We start from the raw sequence: 21,287 nt of genomic DNA on the forward strand, positions 1-21,287 counted from the left end.
GAAGTGTTGAAAGGTGCTTGCTGGTGGTGGTGGTGGTTGAGGAGGAAGAAGAACCGCGAGTTTCCTTTAGAAGCCTTCCTTTTCCTGTATGTTTGACCTTCCTTGCCTTCCTCTGTTTCGTTCGTGGTGATGGTGAGGGTTCATAGGCATAGGGCTCCGAAAAAGTACGAAGAAGGCCAGATTGAGCGATAGTTATTAACTAATCGAAGAGAGAAAGGTGAAATCATTGAAAACGTTGAAAGTAGCGATTGTGCGATGGTAGTGCGATGGTAGCCGTGAGGCAAGGGTGTGCAGGGAAAAAAAACAGAGAAAGTAGCAGCGATAAAGGAGAGGGAGAAAGAAACGAGTCGTCACTCCCATCGCCTTCGAACTGCCAGTCGACGTTCCACTGCTCCTCGATCTAGAGCTCTTCTCCTCGAACGATGATCCTATCTCCTCGGACGACGGCAGCGATGCCACGCTTCTTGAGTTCTTCTGCGTCTGAGACCAGAAGACGTCGGTGAAGCTGTTGAGCTCGGGTGAGATCGTGTCGAGCTGAGAGAGGGTTGTTGGGGATGGAGGTGAGGGCGAGGAGGTAGTTGGCTCGGTCGGCGTGGTCGGCGAAGGTGAGGATGAGAGGAGAGGAGATCGGTGCTTTGGACTTCCGTTTGACCAGGGTTGGTGAAGGTGCGTTGAGAGAGGACGGAAGGGAGGAGAGGACGAGGGCGAGGAGTTGTTCTGGTGAGGAGGAGGGTTTCGACTCGACTCCAAAGAGAACGACGTTGGTTGATATTGAGTGCCTCTCGGCAAGTTCGAGTTCGGTGATGTGGGCGTTGGAGGGAAGGGAAGGTGCCAAACGTCCAAGCTCGACCTTCTCTCTCTCCCTCTTCTTCTCCATGGGTCCCCCCACACCTTCTCTCTTGTCCTTTCCCAAGCCTCGTCGTCACCTCTCTCATCTAGCTTGAACGGACAAGGTTCCTTCTTGAGCACAAGATATAGAAGAGAGGAATTATAGGGTGTTTACGGGAAGCAAAGAGAAAGAAAAAAAAAAAAGCAAGAGAGGACGAAAGCGCGTGTCTGTGCGTCTCGTCGGACGACCGGAGGCGAAGGAGCGAAAGAACCCAAAGAAAGAATCGAAAGAAGCCCAAGATAGCTATAAGTAAAAGTAAGTACGAGTGAGAGGGGGGTATAGGAAGTTTGCGAGATTTAGGTCGAAGAGAGGGAGAGAGGGAGACGAAGGGGGGTATCTATCGGTGAGAGCGAGAGAGAGGTGTTGTCGTTCGTTGGAGATCTGGGACGCGTGCGATGCGAGAGGAGGAGGAGAAGAAGAAGAAGGAAGGTCAAGCTTGTTAGTTCGATCTTCTGGCTAGCCATCGAGAAGAAAGGTTCGGAGACTCACAAGCAAAAAAGAGAGAGCCGTGAACAAGAAGTCGAAAGAGGGAGTCGAGAGAGGTCGTGATTCGCGTTGTTTTGGAAGAGGATGAAAGTCGTTGAAGAAGTAGGGAGAGTGAAACCGAGACTCGGTTATCGCCGGCGAGGTTGGCCTAGAGTCGAGGTGTCGTTAAAAGGTTTTGGGTTGTTGGTGCTGGTTGAAGAGCAGGTCGAGAGTCGAGAGGACGGGGGTGGTTGTTTATTTATTCGACTTGACGTTCTGGGAGAGCCACTGCAGTCCTTCGAAGAGTCCCTCGCCGGTGGTGGCGCAACTGTGAGGCGGAAGAAGAGGCGAAAGGAGTCAGTTATCTGCGAGGAGATGGGGTTCTGTGGATTGTAAGGGAAGGGCGAGACGCGAAGGAAGGAGGCAGACGGGCGGACGTGGTCGGAGAGTTGAGTTGGAAAGGAGAAAGGAGACGAGAGACTTACCTAGGGTGCACATACCAACTCCTATCCTTCATCTTGTGCAGGCTGAGCTTCTCGGTGACCTCCGCAGGAGACATAGCTGAAAAGCAACGGAAAGCGACGTCAGGTCAGCTCGCCTCGTTCCCTTCTCCGTTTACGTTCCGAACCGTCCCTTGATCCCAGCTCCCACATTCCCTCTATCCAAAGGAAGCGAGATGTAGAGCTAGAGACTCACCTCCTGGCAGATCCTGCTTGTTGGCAAACACCAGCAGCAAGCAATCCCTCATCTCTCGATCCGCAAGAATCCGCTCGAGCTCAACACGAGCCTCCTCGATCCGTTGACGGTCTCCAGAGTCGATGACGAAGATGAGTCCCTGCGAAAGAAAATGCAATGAGAGTAGAGTAAGTGCTAGGTTTCAGGCGAGTTCGAACTGGGAGGTCTTGAACGTTGAGGAGGGGAAAGGGAGCGAGGAGAAGGAGGAAGAGGAGGGCAAAGGGAGCGTGCACTTGTTTAGCTCGAAGGGCCTCGCCCTCCCGTCCTAGCCAGCTATTCGTTGCTGTCGACACACGGTGAGAGGAGGAGCTGGTAGGGGTAGGATCCTACTACAGGCTTTGCTCGAGCTGGAAAAGGAGAGACAGCTCGAAAGATCGAGGTGTTTGGTCTGTCCTTCCCCTTCCTCCTCCCTCCCCTCTCTCTCCTTCTTCCTCTTCCGTTCAAACTGACCTGAGTTCCCGTGTAGTAATGCCTCCAGAGCGGTCTAATCTTATCCTGCCCTCCGACGTCCCATACGTTGAACTTGACGTTCCTATACGTGACCGTTTCGACGTTGAACCCGACGGTTGGGATCGTGGTCACGGATTGGTTCAGCTTGAGCTTGTAGAGGATCGCTGAGAAGGGAGAGAACGGACGAGAGGGGTTGGAGAGTCAGCGTAGGAGTGAGCGAGAGTGAGTGTGAGCAGGTGGTGCGAGGTAAGGGGGTGGGGAGCTGAGGACGAGGGCGAGGGAAGGAGAGAGGAGGAGAGGAGGAGGAGGAGGAGGAGGAAGGAGGGTTGGGTTGGAAGGCACGGAAAGGAGGAGAAGACTCACTCGTCTTTCCAGCCGCATCCAAACCGAGCATGAGAATTCGCATCTCCTTGTTTCCAAAGATCTTGCCTGCAAGGATGGAACATTCACCGAGAAAAGTGCAAAGAAGGGAAGGTCAGCAAAGGGGAGCGACACGCGACAGCGAAAGGAGAGGAGGGTCTCTGGCTCTCTCTTCCTTCTCCAGCGACAAGGGAAGCAAGGGAAACGAAAGACTCACCCAAGGCTTTCGATAGTTGACCTCCCATCGTTGAAGAAGAAGCAGAAAGAGGGAAGAAGAAAGAAGCTGGAAGGAGGGAGGGAAGGAGGAGAAGGAGGGAGAGTGAGAGTCGGAAGCAAGAAGAGGATGATCAGCTTGAATCGATCGCAATCTCCTGCCCCTTCCTCCTCCTTTCTTTTTCCCTTCCAACCGTCAGCATCACCTTTTTTTTTCGCCCATGGTCCTCCCCATCTCTCTCTTACTCTGCCTCGTCGTATCCATCCTTCCTTCACCCTCTCTAGCAGCAGCAGCGGAAGGAGGACCGTCCTGCCTGCTCTCGAATCTCCCTTCGCTTTCAAACTCCTACGACCTCTCTCCCTTATCTGAGCTGCAGCTCATCGAGGACACCAAGAAGACTCCACCAACAGAGACGACGAGCAGAGTCAGGTTCAAGCTGTGTGGCGAAGGCGATGGGATCGGAAAGGAGGAAGGGGTAGACGAGGAAGATCAGGTTCGTTGACTCCCTCCATCACCTCTCGAAGCGAGCTCGTCTCGACAATCCTCAGCTCTTCGGAGCTCATCCTTTCATCCAAACTGAGCTCTTGACTCGCTCTACTTCCTTCCAGTGTCCTCCCAACACCTTCGCGTGCCTTCAAATCCAGAACACCAGCCCCAAATCCACCCCTCCTCTTCGAACGCTCGAGGTCATTCCTATCGCAGGCAACAACATCCCCTCCATAGATCTTCCTCTCGATACGACATGGTCAGAAACGAGCGTAACGTGTTCGGAGGGAACTCCGAAAAAGGAGAAGTGCTTTGATCTCGTGGGGACGATGAAGGGAGGGATGTACAACGGGTGAGCTTTGAGCTTCGACTCTCCCTCCTTCTTTCCCTTCTTTGGACCTTCCTCTTTCCTTCTCTTCGCTCCTCGTTCCCCGAGCTTGTATGCGATTTGGAATCTAGAAGCAGACGCTAATCGTTCCCTGCATCTCGTTTGGATCGCAGCGAACCCCAATCCCTCGCCATCACCCTCGTCTGCTCCTCCGACCCAACCTCCTCCTCCCCGACCTTCACTTCCTACGTCGACAACGTCCTCTCGCTTCGCTGGGAATCACCCGATGCTTGTCCTCGCTCGGGAGATGGTACATCTCCTCCTCCTCCTTCGAATGGTGGAAAGGGAGGAGGAGGAATGGGGTTCTTTGGGTGGTTGTTCCTTCTGTGAGTTTCTCGTTTCTCTCGCGTCGAGCCGTTCACGTCCTCTCGTTTGCTCTCGTTCCTCGGTTGGACCCTGACGATATCCTGCTCGGAAACGCTGTTGTTCAACAGACTCCTCTTCGGTCCTCCCATCTACCTAGGACTAGGGATCTACCATAACCGTTCGTTTCCTCCTCTCCCAACCTTTCCCTCTCTCTCTCTCTCTCTCCGACCCCTTTCTCCTCTTCTCTCCTTCTTCGCCATTCTCTCCTCCTCAACCGTAATAACCTTATGTACTGTCCCTTCTCACACACAGGAACGACCTACGACGCCCGAGGCTGGGACATGCTTCCTCACCGCGAGTTCTGGCGGGACTTCCCTTCCCTCGTGCACGACCTGGCGAGCCACCTGATCGGAGGAGTGACGGGATCGAGAAGGAGCAGTGGAGGGGCTGGAGGAGGAGGGAGTGGGTCAACGGGGAGGGGTGGGTATGAGAGTTTGTGAAGGGGTGGGAGGGGAGGGAAGAGAAGGGAAGGGAGGGTTGGTTGGTTGGGTTTGTGTCTTGCGTTTGCGTTTGCTGGATGATGATTGATCTCGATATTTCTTTTTGGACGCTTTCCTTTTGCGTGTCCGCTTGTGCTAGATGGGATGTTTGTGAAGGTCGCGAGAGAGGGAGAGAGGGAGAGAGGGAGGAGAGACGCGTCGGTTTCTCAAAGTCCTTCTTCGTCGACTGAGTGAAAGGTTTGAGTTCCATTTTTGAAGCCGAGTCTCCCCACACTATCTAGACTGTTGCTCTCGACGAAAATCTACAACGTCACAAAGGCAACAACCTTCCTTGACGACCCAAAAAGAATCCATCGCGTCCCTCGAAAAACCAAACACCTGCCTGCCCCCAACCTCCCAACACCCTCCCTCCCTCCCTCCCATAACCCAAACCAAATGTCCCGTCCAAGGTACACCTTTTTACCCATCTCTCTTCTCCCCACCTCCAACCTAACCACCCTTTATCTTTTCGCCTTCTACAGCAGCTCCATGTCGCACTCCTCCTCGCGCGTCCACCCGGACCTGCTCGCTAAACAACAAGAGCACCTCATGCTTCAACGTCTGCTGGAAGCGACGACGAAGCTGCTTTCTCGAGCGGAGGAGCTGGCAGATTCTGGGGATGTGATGGCCGAGGGGGGTGCTGGTGAGTCCTTGGAGAAGGGAGGAGGAGGGAAGGAGAGGGGGGAGAGGGAGGAGGAGGAGGTTGTCGTTTCGTTCTCGTTTCAATGAAACAGAAGAGCTGACCCTTCACTTTTGGGTTGGTTGTATCAAGCTATCGCCTCAGTCCTAGCCAACTGGTCTTCCATCTTTAGGATCATCAACGACGTTGGTGCGTTTCAGCTTCTTTCCTTTCCTTTCCCTTCCTCAGCTCGAGCTCACACTCGACTCCCTCCCTTCCTTCTCTTCTCCATCCCGCATTCACTCACCTCCTCTCCCTCTCCCATCCCTTCTCCCTTTATATTCCTTCTCCCTCTCGACCCTCGTCCACATATGCAGCCCCTCCACCACCAACCCCGAATCCTTCTTCAGCAGACGACTCAACAACGACAACGAACGAACCCGAGGAGGCCATCGTCGAGCCGTTGCCTCGTTTGGTGAGGTTGGAGATGAGGGAGGCCCAGGATTTGGAGTGATGCGGGTTGGGTTGTCGGTCTGGATGGGGTGTGTAAGGTGTATGTAGGCTTAATGGGGGAAGGGAGACGGGAGGGAGGAGAGCGGTTTGGGTTTCTTTGACGATCTTTACGATGAGTTTGTTATCTTTCTTTCTTTCTTTCTTTCCGATACGTAGTGGTGGGAGGATGAAAGGGAGCTGGTAGTAGAGATGGGCAGGGGAGGAGAGCGTGAGGGAGGTTGAGACGGGAGGCTGGGCAGAGGAAGAAGGGAGCTCGAGCTCAACAATCCCTCCTTCCTTCGCCTGGAAGCGACCAAGCTGCCCTTGGATCGCACGAGGATGGTAGAACGATCCTCGCTGTATCGGAGTTCGAAGTTTGAGAGCAGCAAGCAGGGCGGAATAAGCATTGTCGCGACCTGAAGGAGGCAAGGAGGGCTGAAAAGGGCGTCGAGGTCGAGTTCACCGTCGTGCTTTGTTGTTGAGGTGAGTTCAGATCTTCCATAACCGCTATCCTCTTCTCTAAGAGTTCATCTTATCTATAACGCTGTAGCTAACTCGCTCCGTTCTTCCCTCTTCCCAGCAGAAAGAAAGAAAACAACAATGCGCGTCGCGCTCCTTTCTCCGTTTCCCCCGGCTTCAAAGCAACCAAACAAGGATAAGAACAGGGCGGGGCTGAACTTTAAAGAGTCTGTTGATCGAGATGAAGTCACGAGGACTCGACCCTTTTCGTCGAATGAGGGAAGGGTTGAAGTTCTGACTCTCGCTCTCGCTGTTTCCCATCAACCACCACCACCCTTTCCTCCCCCCGTTCGCACCTCACCAAAAGGTACACAGCTCTCAAGACCGATCACACGACTGTTCTCAGTAATGCCGTGAGTTCTTCTTCTTCATCGCGCTTCCTTGGGGCGTGAGCACAAAGCACGAGCATTTTCACTGACGGTTTCTCCCTTCCTTCCCCTCTCTTTTCCTTCCCTCTTTCTCTTTCCAGCGGAATCGTCCTTCGAGTCTTCGTCCTCACCCTCATCGCTCTTCTGATCTGCTCGTCTCTCGCGTTCGGTCCTCCTTTTTCCCTCTCCTCGTCTTCCGAAGCAGCTCGAGCTCACACACTCCACCCTCACCGCCTCCCTCCTCCCTCCTTCTTCCATTTTCAGGTCCTGGATCGTCGCCGGGATTAACGTCCGAGTTCAGAATCGCTGGTGGGGGTGGTACTCGGTCATTGATCCCTCGTTTCTCGTCGCTGGCGTGTTTGCGTTCATTTGGTTCCTTGCGAGTGAGTGAGAGCGAGCATGTTCTGGGAGAGCTAGAAGCTGAGTTTCTCGACTTTTGCTTCTGTAGTCCTCCTCTGCAACTCGATGCTCGCCTGTGCTATCACCGCGTTCTTCTCGTTTTGGTTCTTGGGTGAGACGCTAGACGCGACTTGACTCTCTTGCGTTTCGAAGCTCACACCACCTCATTCCCTTCTTTCCCCGCCCTTTCCCTTCCTCTGAACAGGTGAAGCCATCGCCTACTCGGTCAGACGATGGCAGTACCCTACTCGATGCCCATCAGGAGTGAGTCGCTGCTCACCTTCCCGTCTCGTCCCATCTCCTTTCAAGGTCGCTGACTCCGCTTTCAAACCTCTTTGTACCAGTACACACTCCCCTCCAACTGCCGAGCCCTCTACAGAACCCTTCTTTCTCTCGCTTGGATCGACTTCGGGCTGAGGTTCGTCGATTCTGTCGTCGTCGTCTGTTTTCTCGTCCCGTCCGTCGACTGACCGTTCCCTCCTCTCTCTCCCTTCCTCCCCAGCTGCCTCCTCATCGGTTCCATCGCTCTCCTCGCTGTCAAGTACTCGGAGGAGTACTCGGAAGGAAGTGGTGCAGATTCCTCCGTTTGGGAACTGTGCTCGACAGGGAAACCTCGACGCGACGTTGTGCAGGTCAGTTCCTTCTTTTTTTTTTCGTTCGATCCTAGCCTCGATGGAGACAGAGCTGATCGCTCCCTCCCTTGCTCTCTTTCGGAAACCAGAACGAGAAAGGACTACCTCCTGGAACGGAAGCAGCTCAGCAACCCGTCGCTGCTCCTGGAACCTCAACTAATGTCGAGTCGACTCACGTCTGAGCTGGGCTCGAGGCTCATCGCTCGCTTTCTTCTCTCTTGCTGGGTTCTCTTTTTTTGGGGGTTCCTCTCTTCGTTAGTCTTTTCCATTTAGTCTACCTTGACGTCAGGTTTAAATGCTCTTCTGTCCTTCGATCAAAAAATCTCGAGAGAGAAAAGAGAAGTCTTGCTTTCAAAACGACTCGACGTGGATTCGATCCGGCTCGTCAGAGTTGATACTCCCTCGTCCATCAAGATAGCACACGCTCGGCAACGGGAGCAAACGTAAATGAAAAGAAAGAAGAGTCGATTGTACTCCTAGACTAGAAAGCTATCTAATCTAAGCCTTCGCCTTCTTCAACCCAGCGATCCTCGCCTTCCTCTCCTCCCTCCTCCTCACCATCTCCGCCTCCTTCTCCTCCTTCGATAAACTCGACAAGTTCACCGCCGGAGGCTCAGGAGTCTCCACTCTCGGAGGCGGTGTCGGCGGAGGAGGAGGAGGAGGAGCTGCGACGGGTTTAGGAGCGGGAGCGGGAGCGGGAGCAGGAGTCGTTTTCGGTTTCGGTTTCGGTTTCGCCACGACCTTCTTGACGACTGGTGTAGGAGCCGATACCGGAGGAGGAGGAGGAGGAGCAGGCGTAGGGTAAGTCGGAGGAGTAGGGTACAGCGGCACCGGAGCTTCTTCGAATCCTCCCCAGTCGTCCCCGTCCGCTTCGACGTCGATGAGATCGGCTCCCCACGCGTCCGCGACCGAGTCTTCTTCCTCTGCTGCTGCTTCGTCCTGAAGGATATCGTCGATGGCTGAGTTGTTGGTGGGGTAAGGTTTCCGGAAGCTTGATCCGCCGAAAGAAGAGTGGGGGTTGGAGGAGGAGGAGAGACGCATGGACGCTGCTGGTTTGGAAGAAGATTGGGGAGGTTGAGAGGAGTAGGAGGAGGTGTGGTTGTTGCTGAAGGCGTTGTTGGAGGGGTGAGGAGGAGGGGCTGAGCCGAAGGAGCCAGGGATGGGTTGTTCGGACATGGTGGATTGGAGGTCGGCGGAGGCGAGTTGCTTTTGAGAACGAAGACGAAACGAAAGTCAGTTCGACAAATCGAAACGACGAACGAGACTTGAGTCGAGAGGGAGAGAAGACTCACCTTTCCCAGCGAAGCGAACGCCCAACCAGCAAGAGCTCCAGCTGCTCCACTCGCTGAACTGATGGCTGGAACTTGTCCGTTGCTGTTTCCGTTCGCAGCCTGAGCTTGAGCTTGAGTTGTAGGAGCGTTGGGAGCCATTTGACTGACTCCTGTCATGACTTGAGGACCGTTGGGTTGAGCTGATTCGGGCTGGAGGAAGGAAAGAAAAATGTCGAGACGAGTCAGCAAGAGAAGAGAGGAAACGAAGCGCGTTAAACGAGGCTGAGGAGGAGCGGAGACGAAAGACTCACCATCGAAGCGACGAGTTTCTCCAGCCGTTGAACGAACAGGTTCACAGCGATGAAAGCCTGATCTCGAACGAGCCTGGAAGCACGAAGAACAGACGAAGAAGAAGAAAGGTCAGCTCAATCCAAGGGCTCGAACCGCGCTGGACGCGTCTACAACTCCCAAGATTCGAACTCACTTCTCCCCATCCACCAACGCCCCACTACAAACCGGAATCACCCTCCCCGCCAAATCCTCCTTCTCGTAAACCTCCACCGTCGCCATGAACGCCATCAGACCCGCCACCCTCGCATGCACGAACGAATCCTTCAAACTCCTCGCAAACGCTGGCACGAGCACCTTGCGTTTCGTGTTGGGACCCAGGTTCTTGGCTAGCCGACCGAGGAGGATGCAGGTGTTGGTTCGGATGGAGGGTTCGGGGTCGGTTTGCATTTTGGCGAGGAGGCGGAGGAGGTCGTTGTTGAGCAGACGGTCGGAGAGCTGGTGGGAGGAGGAGGAGAGGGAGGGAGGGAGGAGGTGAGTTTGGGGAGGAGGAGGAGGGAGAGAGAGGGCAGGGAGGGAGAAGGACGAACTTTGGGAGCGATGAGAGGGATGGCTTTGACAGTGGCTTCTCGGATGACTGGAACGGTATCGGCGAAACCGGTGATCTTACCAAAGCGACGAACGAAAGGACTCGAAGTCAGCTCGACGCGTCTCGTTCTCCCTCTCTTCCGCTCTCCTTTCCCTCCCTCCCCTCGCCAACTTCTTCCCCAACCACTCCCTCCCACACCCTCTCCACCTGATCCCAACAACTCACCAAATGAGGCCAAACCCTCTCCTGTACACACTTGTTATCCATCTTGCCCTCGTACTCTCCCAACCCTTCCAGCAACGCCATCCTCGTCCCTCGATCGGGACTCTGATACAGCTTGACCACCGGATCCAACACCAGTTTCACGTAGTCCTGCGGTGGGACGAGGTTCCCGAGGCGGAGGACGAGCGGGAGGAGAGCGGAGGCGGAGGAGGTTTGGGAAGGGAGGGTGAGGGAGTGGAGGAGGGAGGGGAGGACTTTGTGGGTCAAAAAGGCGGGTGGGAAGGGTGGGGTGGTGGATTGGATGTTCCTGAAATGAGGACCGAGCGAACGAGGACGGAGTGTCAGTTTGGGAGCAATAGGTTGAAGGAAAGAATCGAGGGAGAGAGACGAAGACGCGGCGCTCGACTCACTTCAGCAACTCAGCCCTCTCGCCTTCCCCTCGCAACGCCCAACCTTCCAGTCCTTCCCCAACCCAAACGAATCGATTCCCAGCAAAGTAACCCCGTCGACTATCGGGTTCTCCTCCCTCTCCCAGGAAGCCAGACGCGGTGAGACGCGTTTTCGGGTTCGGGTTGAGCATGCGTTTGAACTGAGGGAAGATGGATGGAGGGATGGCTCCTCTCGAGGAAGGTTGAGGAGGTGGATGAGGTGGTTGGGAAGTAGGTGGTGCTGGGTGGGTTGGGTTGAAGAGTTTGTGGATGAGGAGTCCGAGGGTGTAGGCGTCGTGGGACGAAGGATCCAAGCTGTTTCGAGACGAAAGGAAACGAAGGGAGGTGGCCGGTGGTGATGAGCTTCGATGGTTCTTCGCTCAGCTCCGGTTTCTGAAGGTATGGATGGACTCACGTCTTGAGTATACTCCAACCCTCCTTGTTAACCTCAGGCGAAACACCTTCCTTCCCTGCTACGAGACCACCCATCGACCAAAGGACACCTGTTTCGAGCTCGGTCGGCCGAGTCGAGGAGAGAAGGTCGAGACCTCCTAGACGCCATTCTCCAGATTCCGTGACGAAGATGGAGGAAGGTCGAACGAGACCGTGGACGGAGACGGCTTGGGTGTTGAGGAAAGAGAGGGCGGTCTACAGCAGAGGTGAAGGGGAGGGAAGGAGGTGAGCTCGACGTGAAAGGGAACGAGCGAGGAGGCTGAGAGAGTTCGACGAGCTCACGGTGATCTTCTGCAGCCCCCACATGATGTATTCTTCTTCGAGCTTGACTGAAGTAGCGTCTGAGAGAATAGAGCATAGAGGTTTGACTCGTTCTGTTGCGATGTAGATGGTGGATTCTGTTTCGTGGGCGTCGATGAACTTGAGACTGATGGAAACGAGGAGGAGGGAAGGAAGAGAGAGAGAGAGAGAGATGAGTTCGAGAAGTCGCTTCTTCGGGAATGTCATTCGGACGTACATATCTGGGTGACGAGTTGATCTGATCTTCTTGAGAGCGTTCTTGGCTATAGGAAGGAAGGTACGACGGTCGGGTCGTCCAGCGAAGGGAGTGCTGGCGTCAAACGAGAAGACAGAGATCGGCGTAGAGTCGTCCTGGAGGGGAAAATTAAGGGAAGGGAGCAAAGAAAGAAGGTCAGCATACATGCTCTCGAAGTGGAACAAGAGTTCAACAAAGTGCCGTCGGAGAAGGAGAGCTTCAGGGATGGAAGGAAGGAGGGGAAACGATGAGCTCCCTCCCTCCCCCGAGCTTCCTTCCTTGTTCTCCTCTCCTCCTCCTTTTACAACAGACCCTCTGACGACCTCGGAGACAGAGAATGAGAAGATCCATGCACTCACCCTTTTCACTGCGTCCCATAGCGTCCATATGGTTCCTTCCCTGTCGAAGGAAGTGACTCGTTCTCCAAGAGCGAAGGGAAGGACGACACCGGATTGTTGAAGGAGAGAAGTACCCAGAGAGCGAAAGTACTCCATCTTTTAGAAGGTGGTCGATTCGAGAAGGGAGAGAAGAGTAGAAGAGCGAAGGATCCTGAGAGGGAAAATTCGATGCTGGTGGTTTGAGGGAGCGAAGAAGGACGCGTCGAGTTCTTGATTTCACCCTTCGAGACGAAGCTCAACAGGAGAGGGAACTCCTCTTCCTCCCCCTCTCTTCTCTGTTCCCTCCCAACCGCCATCCAGCATCCCTCAAGATTTTCAACCAGCATGGTCTCTGACCTAGCCTCGTGGACGCTCAAGATTTCTCAGCAACAAGAGGAGAGCGAGAGGATAGAGAGGGAAGAGAACGAGAGACTAGAGCAGGTTCGTCCGTCCGCCCATCTCGAGGTCCGAGCGTCTCTTAAGGGAACAGGAGAGCTCATTTTCGCCCTTCACCTTTCAACCACCACCTTCTCTTAGGATATCGCTGCAGCTAGAAAGGCTAGAGAACAGAGAAAGAGTGGATTCAGATCCCCAGGGATGTCGTATAGATTTCAAGGTGAGCTCGACTCTCTCTCTCTCTCCCTCCCTTCCCTTCATCTTCCGCTCTTCTCTGTTCGCCTCGCCAGGAACATGCTCCAAACCCATGCTCACTTCGCTCTTCTTTTGCTCTTTCAGATCCTCCAACCTCCTCTCCTTCGATCCCTTCTCTTCCTTCGAGCTCTACTCCTCGTTCGAACGGTTCCTCACGAGTCAACAACCTCGTCCCTTCTTCCTCCTCTTCAGCCCGTCACCCTCCTCCTCCTTCCTCCCTCGCCACAATGATGGGAAGCTCGGAACATGGTCCTCGACTCACTAGAGCACCCGCTGGAGGAGACGGGAGGATCGGGACTTCGACTCACGCTGGTGGAGGAGTCGGTTTGCCAGCATTAGCAGAGGGAGGAGGAGGAGGAGCGAGAACGGGAGGAGGGGTTCACAAGGAACAGGAGGTTGCGAGAGCTCCTTCGAGGTGGAACGCTTCAACGACATCGTCTTCAACAGTAGGAGCCTCGCCGTCGAAACCTCTCTCGCCAGTCAAAGTAGGAGGATACCAGCAGAAACCGAGCACGAGCTCAACCCTTCCCTCCGACCGCGTTCCTCCTCCAACTTCAACCAAGCTCAGCAACCCTCCCACTTCCTCCTCCACCTCGACCTCAGCATCAACCCTTCGACCCTTCGCTTTCACCTCTCAACGATCATCAACTGCACCAGTCCCTCCTTCAACCTCTCCCTCCTCCCACCAACAGCATCGTTCCAAACCCTCGTTCCACAACTCCTCAACCAGCCCAACCACCACTTCCTCCGCTTCCCTCCTCCTCAGACCCATCCCAACTCCAACCCCAGCACCTCCAGTCCTCAGCGGATCAACCGCTCCTCCTTCTCAGGCCTTCGCTCCTTCTTCGAACCTGGAGAAGAGTCCCACGGCATCCCTGACGCGTCTCAAAGGTCGAGGGATCGTCGAGGAGCAGCTCCGGAAGAGTCGTCTCAGGGAGGAAGGAGATCACGGAGGATTGGCAGGGATCAGCGAGTTCGGGACACCTACGTTGGGAGCAGGAGGAGAGTGGAATGGAAGTGGATCAGGAGGGAAGTCGACGCCGAAGTTGAGCTCGAACGGATCGGGAGGATTCCCTCGGTCGCTTCAGAGAACCCCAAGTCTCTCGTCAACCCCTTCGACAACAACCTACACTTCCACTTCGACGGCTACAGCTCAACCCTTCCTTCCTCCTACTTCATCAGCAACGGACGCCTTCCCCGTCCTTCGACCAACGCGTCGACACCAAACATCCGCTTCCATCAGCCAGATCCCCTCTCAGCCTCCTCCTCCCTTCAGCACTGCAGCATCTCGACATCGGCCTGCCGCGTCCGTCGGACGACTACCTACCATCAACAGTCTCGTCAAGGAGGGGGAAGGGAGGGAGCAGCAACCCCTTCGAGTTCGAACGACAGGCAAACTCTTCGCCTCGAAACAAACTCAGGAACCCTCGTCGTCCTCGTCGCCGATCATCCCTCAGGTCCCAGGATCTCCTCGAGTGAGCGTCAGGAACTTCGTCAAGAGCGTCGAGACGGCTTCTCCCATCGTGACCGAACCAGCAAGTCGTCGACACTTCGGAGGAGGAGGACCAGCAGTCTCGTTCCCGTCCTCCTCCTCGTCGTCCACGACCGTACCCGTCCTTCCTCAAGCCGCTCGCTCCAGCACCACTCCCTTCCCTTCCAAAGCTTCCAAGTCTCCAAGTCCAACGAGTACCATCACCCATCGAGTCCAACCTCCTCCTCGTCGAACTACAACCAGCATCACCAGCTCGACGTCGGACTCTCACTCCCACTCGAACGGTCTCGCCTCTCCTCCTCTCTCGAACCCCTACTCAGCATTCGTCGTCCCCTCTTCCAACGCACCTCCCACATTAACCACAGCGGCCATCATCCCACGACCTCCCTCCCCAATCAAACCTCCCACGAATCAAGGAATCGGTCTCCCAGGACTAGCTCTCTCCCCAGAACTCTCCTCCTCGAGACGATACCTCGAGCACGTCGACTCCGAACCCAAGTCCTTCCAACCGGAGAGGAAGTACGTCAAAGGAGTTGGCTTGCCAGGGATGGTCGCTGCAGCCGTCGCAGGCGAGAAGAAGGACGTCAAGGAGATGGTTCCTCCTCCGTCGCCCTCCAAATCGAGGTTCGTCGAACGACCGAGTTCGCCCATCAAGAAGGGGTTCTTCCAACCTACAACGACGATGGTAGCTCCTGCGAGACCTGGATCGCCTTCGAAACTCGAGGCGACGAGATCGAAGGTCGAGTTCCCGTCGAGCAGCACCAAGGAGGAGGACGAGACGACAGCGGCTTCGCCTACGAAACGAGCGTTCAACTTCACTTCTTCTTCTTCAACGACGACCAAGGTCGCCGAACAGCCAGAGTCACCAGTCAAGCCCGCTTTCGGAGGAGGGGGAGGGTTGAAGTCCAGTGCGACGCCGGTGAGAGTCAGGAAGGAGAGTCGAGGGTCGACGACGGGATCGGGAGTGGGAGTCGAGGTTGCTGAGGCTCCTCCTCGAGTTGGGGAGGAAGAGAAGTTGACGACGAGTCCGAGCGGTGGGGGAGGGTTGTTCCATGTGAGTTGTCCTTTTGGTCTCTGATTTGTCGAAGAAGCAAGGGAAAAAAAAAAAACGAAGGAGAGGAACAAGGCTGACCTTTGACGCGTTGGGGTTTCGGGTTCGTTTTTTTTCTCGGTCACCAGCCCACTCGAGACAGAGCTAGGAAACCCAAACCCAAGAACCGATCTTCTCTCACTCCTGCTGGTTCTCCCTCATCCAAACCCATCCCCGTGCCCGTCGAGCCTCAACGACCCGTCTCTGCCCTCAACCCCACCATCGACTCCTCCGCCCCTCCTCCTCCTTCCCCAACCAAACCCGAACCCACGCCTACTCCCATCCTCGCTTCTACTCCCGCCGCCACCCCTTCTCCTCCCCCGTCTCCCAACAAACGAGAGTTCTCGACCGGTACTCCGGTTTCTCAAAGAAGGTCGGTTTGGGGAGATCAACCTTCGACTGCGGGGGTTGCAGTGACGGCGAGACCGTTGAGCTCGTATGGTGGGCAGGAGAAGGTTGAGCAGAAGAAGGAGGAGGGGAAGAAGGAGGAGAGGAGGGGGCCGAAGGGGACGTTTGGAGGGAGGGCTTTGCCTGGGATGGTGGTGGTTGAGGTCGAGAAAAAGAAGGAGAAGAAGGTCGAGGAGGTGAAAGAGATTGAGGCCAAGGAGGTCAGGAAGAAGACGCGAGTCTTCGGTGAGTCTTGCTTTCCTTGTCGACGTGTCGTCTTTCGTTGTTTTCTCAACTCACCCCTACCTCCGTCTCGTCGTCTCGTTCTCGTTGTCTTCAGATCCTCCCCTCCCCCAAATCTCCCTCAAAGCCCTTCTCGCTCCCAAGCCCACCCCAGCAGCAGCAGGAACATCATCCTCCCTCACCCTCTCCCTCGAAATCCTCTCCATCTCCAACTCCTCCCCTCAAACCACCACCCTCCCCACGGCCACGTCCAAAACGCCGTGGATCTTCTACGAGTCCGAACTCCTCGCTGTTGTGCATCGGTCGAAGAGCAAGGAGACGGGGTTGGTGAGCTCGAAGGTTTGGGCTTGGGTCGGGAGGAAGGTGGAGTTTGGAGGGAAGCGGTGGAAGAAGATGGAGGAGATTGCGAAGAGGTTGAGTGTTGGGGTGGTGAGTGTTTCCAGTCTTTGAGCAGGATGGGGAGGGAAGCGCCCGGGAGCAAAAATGGGAAAAGAGGAAGAGAGAGCTGACACCTGTTTTCGGTTTGGGTTTGTTTTGGAACAGATCGAGGTGAAGCAGGGAGAGGAGATCGAGGAGTTGATGGGGGTTCTGGGAGGGACGTTGGTGATTCGACAGGGAGAGAGAGATCATTTCTCTTCTGACAACACGTCGGTAAGTCTTTCGTTCCCTGCGTTCGTCCGACGCGTCGTCGTTCCTCCGACTGACTCCATTTCCGTTCGTTCGTTTCACCAGCTCTACACGGTCCAACAGCGACAAGGTTCCTTCTTCGTCGACGAGGTTGACCTTGTGAGTTCACCATCGAGTCTCGATCCTCGTTCCAGCTCGCTGATAACTCACTTCTTACGTCTCCAGCTCCCCTCCTCCCTCACCTCTCGCCACCCTCTCGTCCTTACCGTCCTCTCCCAAGTCTTCCTCTACCACGCTCGAGGGACTCTCCGCTCCGAAAGATCCGCCGGTCGTCAATACGCTGCTCTTCTGGCAAAAGGATCTCCTTCGGGAGAGGTCATTGAACTTGAGGAGGGCGGGGAGAAGACGGCCGAGGATGAGCTGTTCTGGATGTGCTTCGGAGAAGAGGAGGAGGGAGAGGGTTCGAGGGCACATCATTGGAAGTGGAGGGCTGGGCTGAAGGAGGACGAGATGAGGGGATGGAGTGTCGAGGAGGGCAAGGTGAGTTTTGCAACTCTTTGTCGCGCTCGCTGGCTTTGGGTTGACGCTGACGCTGACGTTGTTGTACTTTTGCCTTCGACGATCATTCTAGGTGCTCGAAATGGATTCCTTTTCAGGTGGAAATGTCTTCGGATCAGGCGTGAAGATCCTCCTCCTTTCGTTCGAGCTTTTCGTCGTCGTGGCCGAGGACGCAAGAGGACGAAGGCACGATCTTCGACTCGCCTTGCATGTTGCTGAGGTTCGTTTCTCACTCCTTCGCATTCTGTCAGCCTCTAAACCAAACTGATCCGTTGCTCTTACCCTTCGTCGGTCCTTCAGAGAATCTCCCGCTCCATCCGAGCCTCGCGTCCCTTCAACCCTCCTGTTCACGCTCTCGTCCTTCCCTCCAAAGTCCCAGCAGACCTCAAGCCTTACTTCCGATATCTTGACGAGGATCACATCGTACGTTTCCTTCTTTTTTTTCGCTACCGGCCTTTCGCCTCTTCCCTCGTACTGACTTCTCGTCGTTTTTTCGTCTTCGAAAACAGAACGGAGGTCGAACCCCTTCGCACATGAACGTCCTCTCGCTCGTTCAAGCGGAGGAGCATCTCGCTCAGGGAGAGTGGTCGAAGGCTATGCTCGTCGACGAGACGTTCTTGCCTCTTGGAGTAGCACCGAGGTCGGGTTGAAGAGAGGAGGACGACGACGGACCTTCTTGTTTGCATTTTTTTCTCTGTTCCTCTTCTTTTCTCTTTCTCTCGCATAATCATAGTCACGCTACCCGTATCCACACTTCGTTCCTTTGTTTGTTTGATGATTTTACGATACCTCCCGTTCCCTGGGAAGCTCGAGGCGGCCAGAGGAGACGAGCTCGAGGTCCCTGAGCTCTCCTTCCTTCCTCAGCTTCTCCTTCTCCTTCTCTTTCCACCACTTCGTAGAATTTTCAAACGAGTTATACGTGAAAACCTTTAATCAAAAGCTGCCAAAGATCTACTACGCCGGAACTCAACTAAACTACTCCTTCTTCGCCTGCAAACTCTCCAACAACCTCCTCGTCGACTCCCCACTCCTGCTCCTGCTCATCCCAATCGATCCTCCTCCTCCCCCTGCCCCACTCGTCCTCGCTCCACTCACACTCCTCCTGAAGTTACTGAACTCCCCTCCGTACCCTCCTCCTCCTCCACCCATCCCACTCCCGTTGAATCCCATCCTCGGCTTCGCCGCCACCCACTCTACACTCCCGATCCTCAACGACTTCCTCTCGTTCGCTCTCAGCGCCGAGACCCTATGCTTCGGCCATTCGGGGTTGGTCGAATCGAGCTTCCTCATGTGTCTCGGCGGGGAGTTGAAGTCCGGGATGGCGTTGGCTCGGAGAGGAGCGAGGGTTTGTTCTTTGAAGAAGGGACCCTTGTTGATGGTGGAGATATCCAGACGAGGTGGGGCTCGTTGACCTCCTGGGGCGACGACGTTAGGAGGGGTGTTGATGGAGGCGGATCCGATTCGGAACTCGTAGTGACCTGCGTCTCGGTTGACGGGCTCGAGGTTGGTGTTCCTCCAGTCTCCGTCCATTCCGAGTCCGAGATCGATCTTGTCCAGACGAGCGGTTCGCCCTCGTTCGGATTCTCCGACGATGACTCCTCCGACGACGGAGAGTTGAGCTCGGCTGTTGGGGACGCCTGGGACGTCGGAATCGACGTAGACTTGACCGAGGTGGAGTCCTGGCGTGGTGTCGGCGACTTGGTTGACTTCGATCTTGGTAGGGAGGGAGTACTGGAGACCTCCTGTTGGGTGACGGATGGAGGTGATGGTCTTTCGACGGTGGAGGGTTTTGGAGTGGGGGGAGGATTGATGAGCTTCGTCGAGGAAGGCGGCGGCTTGTTCGCGAGGGGAGAGACCTGAGGCCTTGGCGAGTCCGTAGACGGCGTGGGTTCGACCTGAGAGAGGAGAAAAGGAATCGTCCGAAGGGAGTCCAGAGAGTTGACGATGTCGTTGTTCTCGCATCGTGTTGAACGCGTCCGAGAGGTGACGACGGTAGGCTGGTTGAAGTCGCTTGACCGATTCGAGATAGATGTGGAAATCCTCGTCCGGCATGCTCTCGACGTCGGGAGCTCCCTTGAGGAGACTTCCTCGATCCACTCCGAAGTTGGACGAGATGGGTTTGGCGACGGGTCCGTGCTCCAGTGCTGAATCCTCGATTTCGACGACGGCTCTCCAATCGTTCTCGAACGCGTACTCTTCCAACGACTTCCCGTCCTTCTCCAACTGTTCGACGACGAGCTTCCACTCCTCTTGGACCTCGGGCGACTGGTAGATAGCTTCTCCGTGCTCCTTGACGGCCTGAACTCGTTCGGCGAGGGTAGCCTGCCAGTCCTCGGGGTTCTCCTGTCCAGGGAGATCCTCGGTGAGGATCCAGTCGGGGTAGACGGCGAGAGCCTTCTTGAAGAGGAAGGCGTCCAGAGCGGATTGGGACGCGTCGATGTTGGTAGCAGCGAGAGCGTCGACGGCGCCTCGCCAGTTCGAGATGGGGAATTGGTGGGAGAAGGAGTAGTCGACGAGGGCTTCCCACTGTTGATCGAGGGAGGTGGAGGAAGAAGGTGGTGGTGATGAAGAGGTGGAAGCTTCCGAGGAGACCTGTGAAGGAGGAGATCGAGGGGAAGAGGTGAGGTGAGAGGAGAGGCGAAAAGGTCGTCAGCCAACGTCGTTTCCCCATCAAACCACTACCAGAAAAAAGCAGCCGATGAGCTGGCACCGAGGAGAGGAAGCTGTAGACTCACCGACGACTCCATGAACTCAGCCTTCGCCTTCTCCAAAGCCCTCAGGTTCCTCAACTCGAAGTCCCACGAATCTCCTCCCGACTTCCACTCGGCCACCGACATCCCCTTCTTCTCCGCCAGACCCTTCAACATCTCCCACTCTCCCTTCCACTGAACCTCCGCCTGCTGCCTTCCCTCCGGCGTCCTCAACTGAGCGACCATCTGAGGTTGAGCGGCGAAAACAGCCTTGGCTTGAATCCTCGCAAACTCGGTCGCAGATCCAGCCTTCTGAGCGAGGCTCTCTGCTGCCTCCCTCCACGCTCCGTAGGGCTTCCTGAGGTTCTGAAGCTCGGTTCCGATTCGAGCCCATTCGGTGAGAATGGAGGCTTTGGTCTTGATCTGCTGGTGAGCGACGACGAGGTCCTGTCCTTCCAGAGCGACGTCGGCGAGAGCGTTCCACTCGGATTTGACGACTTCCGAGTCGTTGAGGAGGTAGTAGTAGGCGGCGAGAAGATCCTCCTCGGCGAGTTCGGAGGAGTCTATGCGTTGATCGGGGGAGGAGAGTTGGAGAGCGGTGGTGAGGGGAGGTCGTTCGTCGTCTGCGAGGGGAGAGCAATCGACAAACTTGGACTTGACGAGGAGGTCGAGGTAGAAGTCGTGGAGGAGGTAGTGGTGTTTGGTGAGGTGGGAGAATCGTTCCTGAACGAACTGGTCGTAAGACTTGTCCGAGTAGAGACGGTCGATAACCTGGTTGGCCTGAGTGATCCGACCTGCCTGAGCTCCCCAAGGATCCATCTCTGCTCCTCCGGACGTGGACCACGAGTGGATTCCTTCCTGAGGGACGATCCTAGCGACGATTCCTTCTCCTCCCCACTGACGAATGAACCGAGCTGACTTCTCTGCTGATTTCCAGACGGGGAGACCGAGGACGGAGTCGATCTCTGGGATGGCGAGGTTTCGAAGGCCTGAGCGAACGCTCGCTTTGATCCCCCAGTCTCCGTTCTTGGATTGAGCGAGAGGAGAGGTGTAGACTTGTCCGATGTGAGGAGAGTAGGAAGCGAATTTGGATCGTCGGAGGAGGTTGGCGCTGGGAGGGGGGAAGGGCAGGAGGAAGGAGGAAGGGAAGGAAGGAGAGGTCAGCTTTCAAAGTCTTCGTTTCTGATGATCCTTCGACGTGATGGAGCGATTGACGAGTTGGTATACATACAAGGAACTGCTGGCAAGGGAGTCGGCCATGGCGATGGTCTATACGGGTCCTTGGGAGGAGTGAAGGAGGGAGGGAGGGTCGAAGGGAAAAAGAGGAAGGACGTCGACCTCTTTCAAGAGAGAGCTCGATGGGACCGGCGGGAGGGAGATGGAAGCTTTTGAAAAGCGGGGAGGACAATCCAGATGGTCCTAGGAGCACGAGAGACCGGTCGAAGAAGGAGAAAGGAGAATAGGGAGAGGAGGGGAGGTGATGGATTGAAGGAAGAAGGAGGGAGGAGCTCGGAGCGAAAAGTCA

The 21,287-nt window shown here is 55.6% G+C and overlaps 9 protein-coding genes across 9 annotated transcripts; 4 read left to right on the plus strand and 5 right to left on the minus strand.

Annotated features, from left to right (window-relative positions):
• Positions 1 to 127: 127 nt before the first annotated feature.
• BDY24DRAFT_382473 (uncharacterized protein) lies at positions 128 to 1,343 on the minus strand. The gene has a single exon (XM_076639522.1). It carries the CDS (start codon positions 933 to 935, stop codon positions 429 to 431), a length of 507 nt encoding a protein of 168 aa, XP_076498455.1. The 5' UTR covers positions 936 to 1,343; the 3' UTR covers positions 128 to 428.
• Positions 1,144 to 3,269, minus strand: BDY24DRAFT_272536 (ADP-ribosylation factor family protein). Its single transcript, XM_076636911.1, has 7 exons — positions 3,117 to 3,269; positions 2,903 to 2,968; positions 2,540 to 2,703; positions 2,051 to 2,189; positions 1,840 to 1,915; positions 1,379 to 1,682; positions 1,144 to 1,270 (listed from the first exon to the last, which is right to left on the minus strand). Exons 1-6 carry the CDS (start codon positions 3,142 to 3,144, stop codon positions 1,610 to 1,612), a joined length of 546 nt encoding a protein of 181 aa, XP_076498456.1. The 5' UTR covers positions 3,145 to 3,269; the 3' UTR covers positions 1,144 to 1,270; positions 1,379 to 1,609.
• Positions 3,225 to 4,797, plus strand: BDY24DRAFT_382479 (autophagy-related protein 27). The gene is made up of 5 exons (XM_076639523.1): positions 3,225 to 3,606; positions 3,722 to 3,951; positions 4,101 to 4,313; positions 4,422 to 4,471; positions 4,606 to 4,797. Exons 1-5 carry the CDS (start codon positions 3,334 to 3,336, stop codon positions 4,791 to 4,793), a joined length of 954 nt encoding a protein of 317 aa, XP_076498457.1. The 5' UTR covers positions 3,225 to 3,333; the 3' UTR covers positions 4,794 to 4,797.
• A 397-nt stretch (positions 4,798 to 5,194) lies between these two features.
• On the plus strand, positions 5,195 to 6,173 carry BDY24DRAFT_382481 (uncharacterized protein). Its single transcript, XM_076639524.1, has 4 exons — positions 5,195 to 5,242; positions 5,315 to 5,475; positions 5,605 to 5,661; positions 5,829 to 6,173. The coding sequence occupies exons 1-4, from the start codon at positions 5,229 to 5,231 to the stop codon at positions 5,963 to 5,965; spliced, it is 369 nt and encodes a 122-aa protein (XP_076498458.1). The 5' UTR covers positions 5,195 to 5,228; the 3' UTR covers positions 5,966 to 6,173.
• A 637-nt stretch (positions 6,174 to 6,810) lies between these two features.
• On the plus strand, positions 6,811 to 8,043 carry BDY24DRAFT_413442 (uncharacterized protein; the record flags this gene model as incomplete). Its single annotated transcript, XM_076643187.1, has 8 exons — positions 6,811 to 6,815; positions 6,932 to 6,994; positions 7,095 to 7,213; positions 7,279 to 7,341; positions 7,435 to 7,493; positions 7,574 to 7,647; positions 7,732 to 7,861; positions 7,951 to 8,043. 8 exons carry the CDS (start codon positions 6,811 to 6,813, stop codon positions 8,041 to 8,043), a joined length of 606 nt encoding a protein of 201 aa, XP_076498459.1.
• A 197-nt stretch (positions 8,044 to 8,240) lies between these two features.
• Positions 8,241 to 9,529, minus strand: BDY24DRAFT_272609 (uncharacterized protein). Its single transcript, XM_076636912.1, has 3 exons — positions 9,444 to 9,529; positions 9,154 to 9,342; positions 8,241 to 9,067 (listed from the first exon to the last, which is right to left on the minus strand). The coding sequence occupies exons 1-3, from the start codon at positions 9,444 to 9,446 to the stop codon at positions 8,360 to 8,362; spliced, it is 900 nt and encodes a 299-aa protein (XP_076498460.1). The 5' UTR covers positions 9,447 to 9,529; the 3' UTR covers positions 8,241 to 8,359.
• Positions 9,405 to 12,141, minus strand: CEX1 (COPI-interacting protein CEX1; the record flags this gene model as incomplete). Its single annotated transcript, XM_076637326.1, has 9 exons — positions 9,405 to 9,516; positions 9,617 to 9,918; positions 10,011 to 10,085; positions 10,235 to 10,538; positions 10,642 to 10,974; positions 11,075 to 11,307; positions 11,395 to 11,539; positions 11,630 to 11,763; positions 12,007 to 12,141. 9 exons carry the CDS (start codon positions 12,139 to 12,141, stop codon positions 9,405 to 9,407), a joined length of 1,773 nt encoding a protein of 590 aa, XP_076498461.1.
• A 4,010-nt stretch (positions 12,142 to 16,151) lies between these two features.
• Positions 16,152 to 17,722, plus strand: BDY24DRAFT_338365 (uncharacterized protein; the record flags this gene model as incomplete). Its single annotated transcript, XM_076637328.1, has 7 exons — positions 16,152 to 16,322; positions 16,437 to 16,538; positions 16,620 to 16,673; positions 16,740 to 17,054; positions 17,146 to 17,292; positions 17,373 to 17,495; positions 17,582 to 17,722. Coding segments are annotated over 7 exons (1,053 nt in total), but the record flags the coding sequence as incomplete, so codon positions are not given.
• A 263-nt stretch (positions 17,723 to 17,985) lies between these two features.
• On the minus strand, positions 17,986 to 21,249 carry BDY24DRAFT_382489 (uncharacterized protein). Its single transcript, XM_076639525.1, has 3 exons — positions 20,994 to 21,249; positions 19,808 to 20,873; positions 17,986 to 19,664 (listed from the first exon to the last, which is right to left on the minus strand). Exons 1-3 carry the CDS (start codon positions 21,020 to 21,022, stop codon positions 18,048 to 18,050), a joined length of 2,712 nt encoding a protein of 903 aa, XP_076498463.1. The 5' UTR covers positions 21,023 to 21,249; the 3' UTR covers positions 17,986 to 18,047.
• Between the last annotated feature and the right edge of the window lie 38 nt (positions 21,250 to 21,287).

This window comes from Mrakia frigida (genome assembly GCF_051309035.1).
Source record: "Mrakia frigida strain ATCC 22029 unplaced genomic scaffold BDY24scaffold_8, whole genome shotgun sequence".
Classification (NCBI taxonomy): Eukaryota; Fungi; Basidiomycota; class Tremellomycetes; order Cystofilobasidiales; family Mrakiaceae; genus Mrakia; species Mrakia frigida.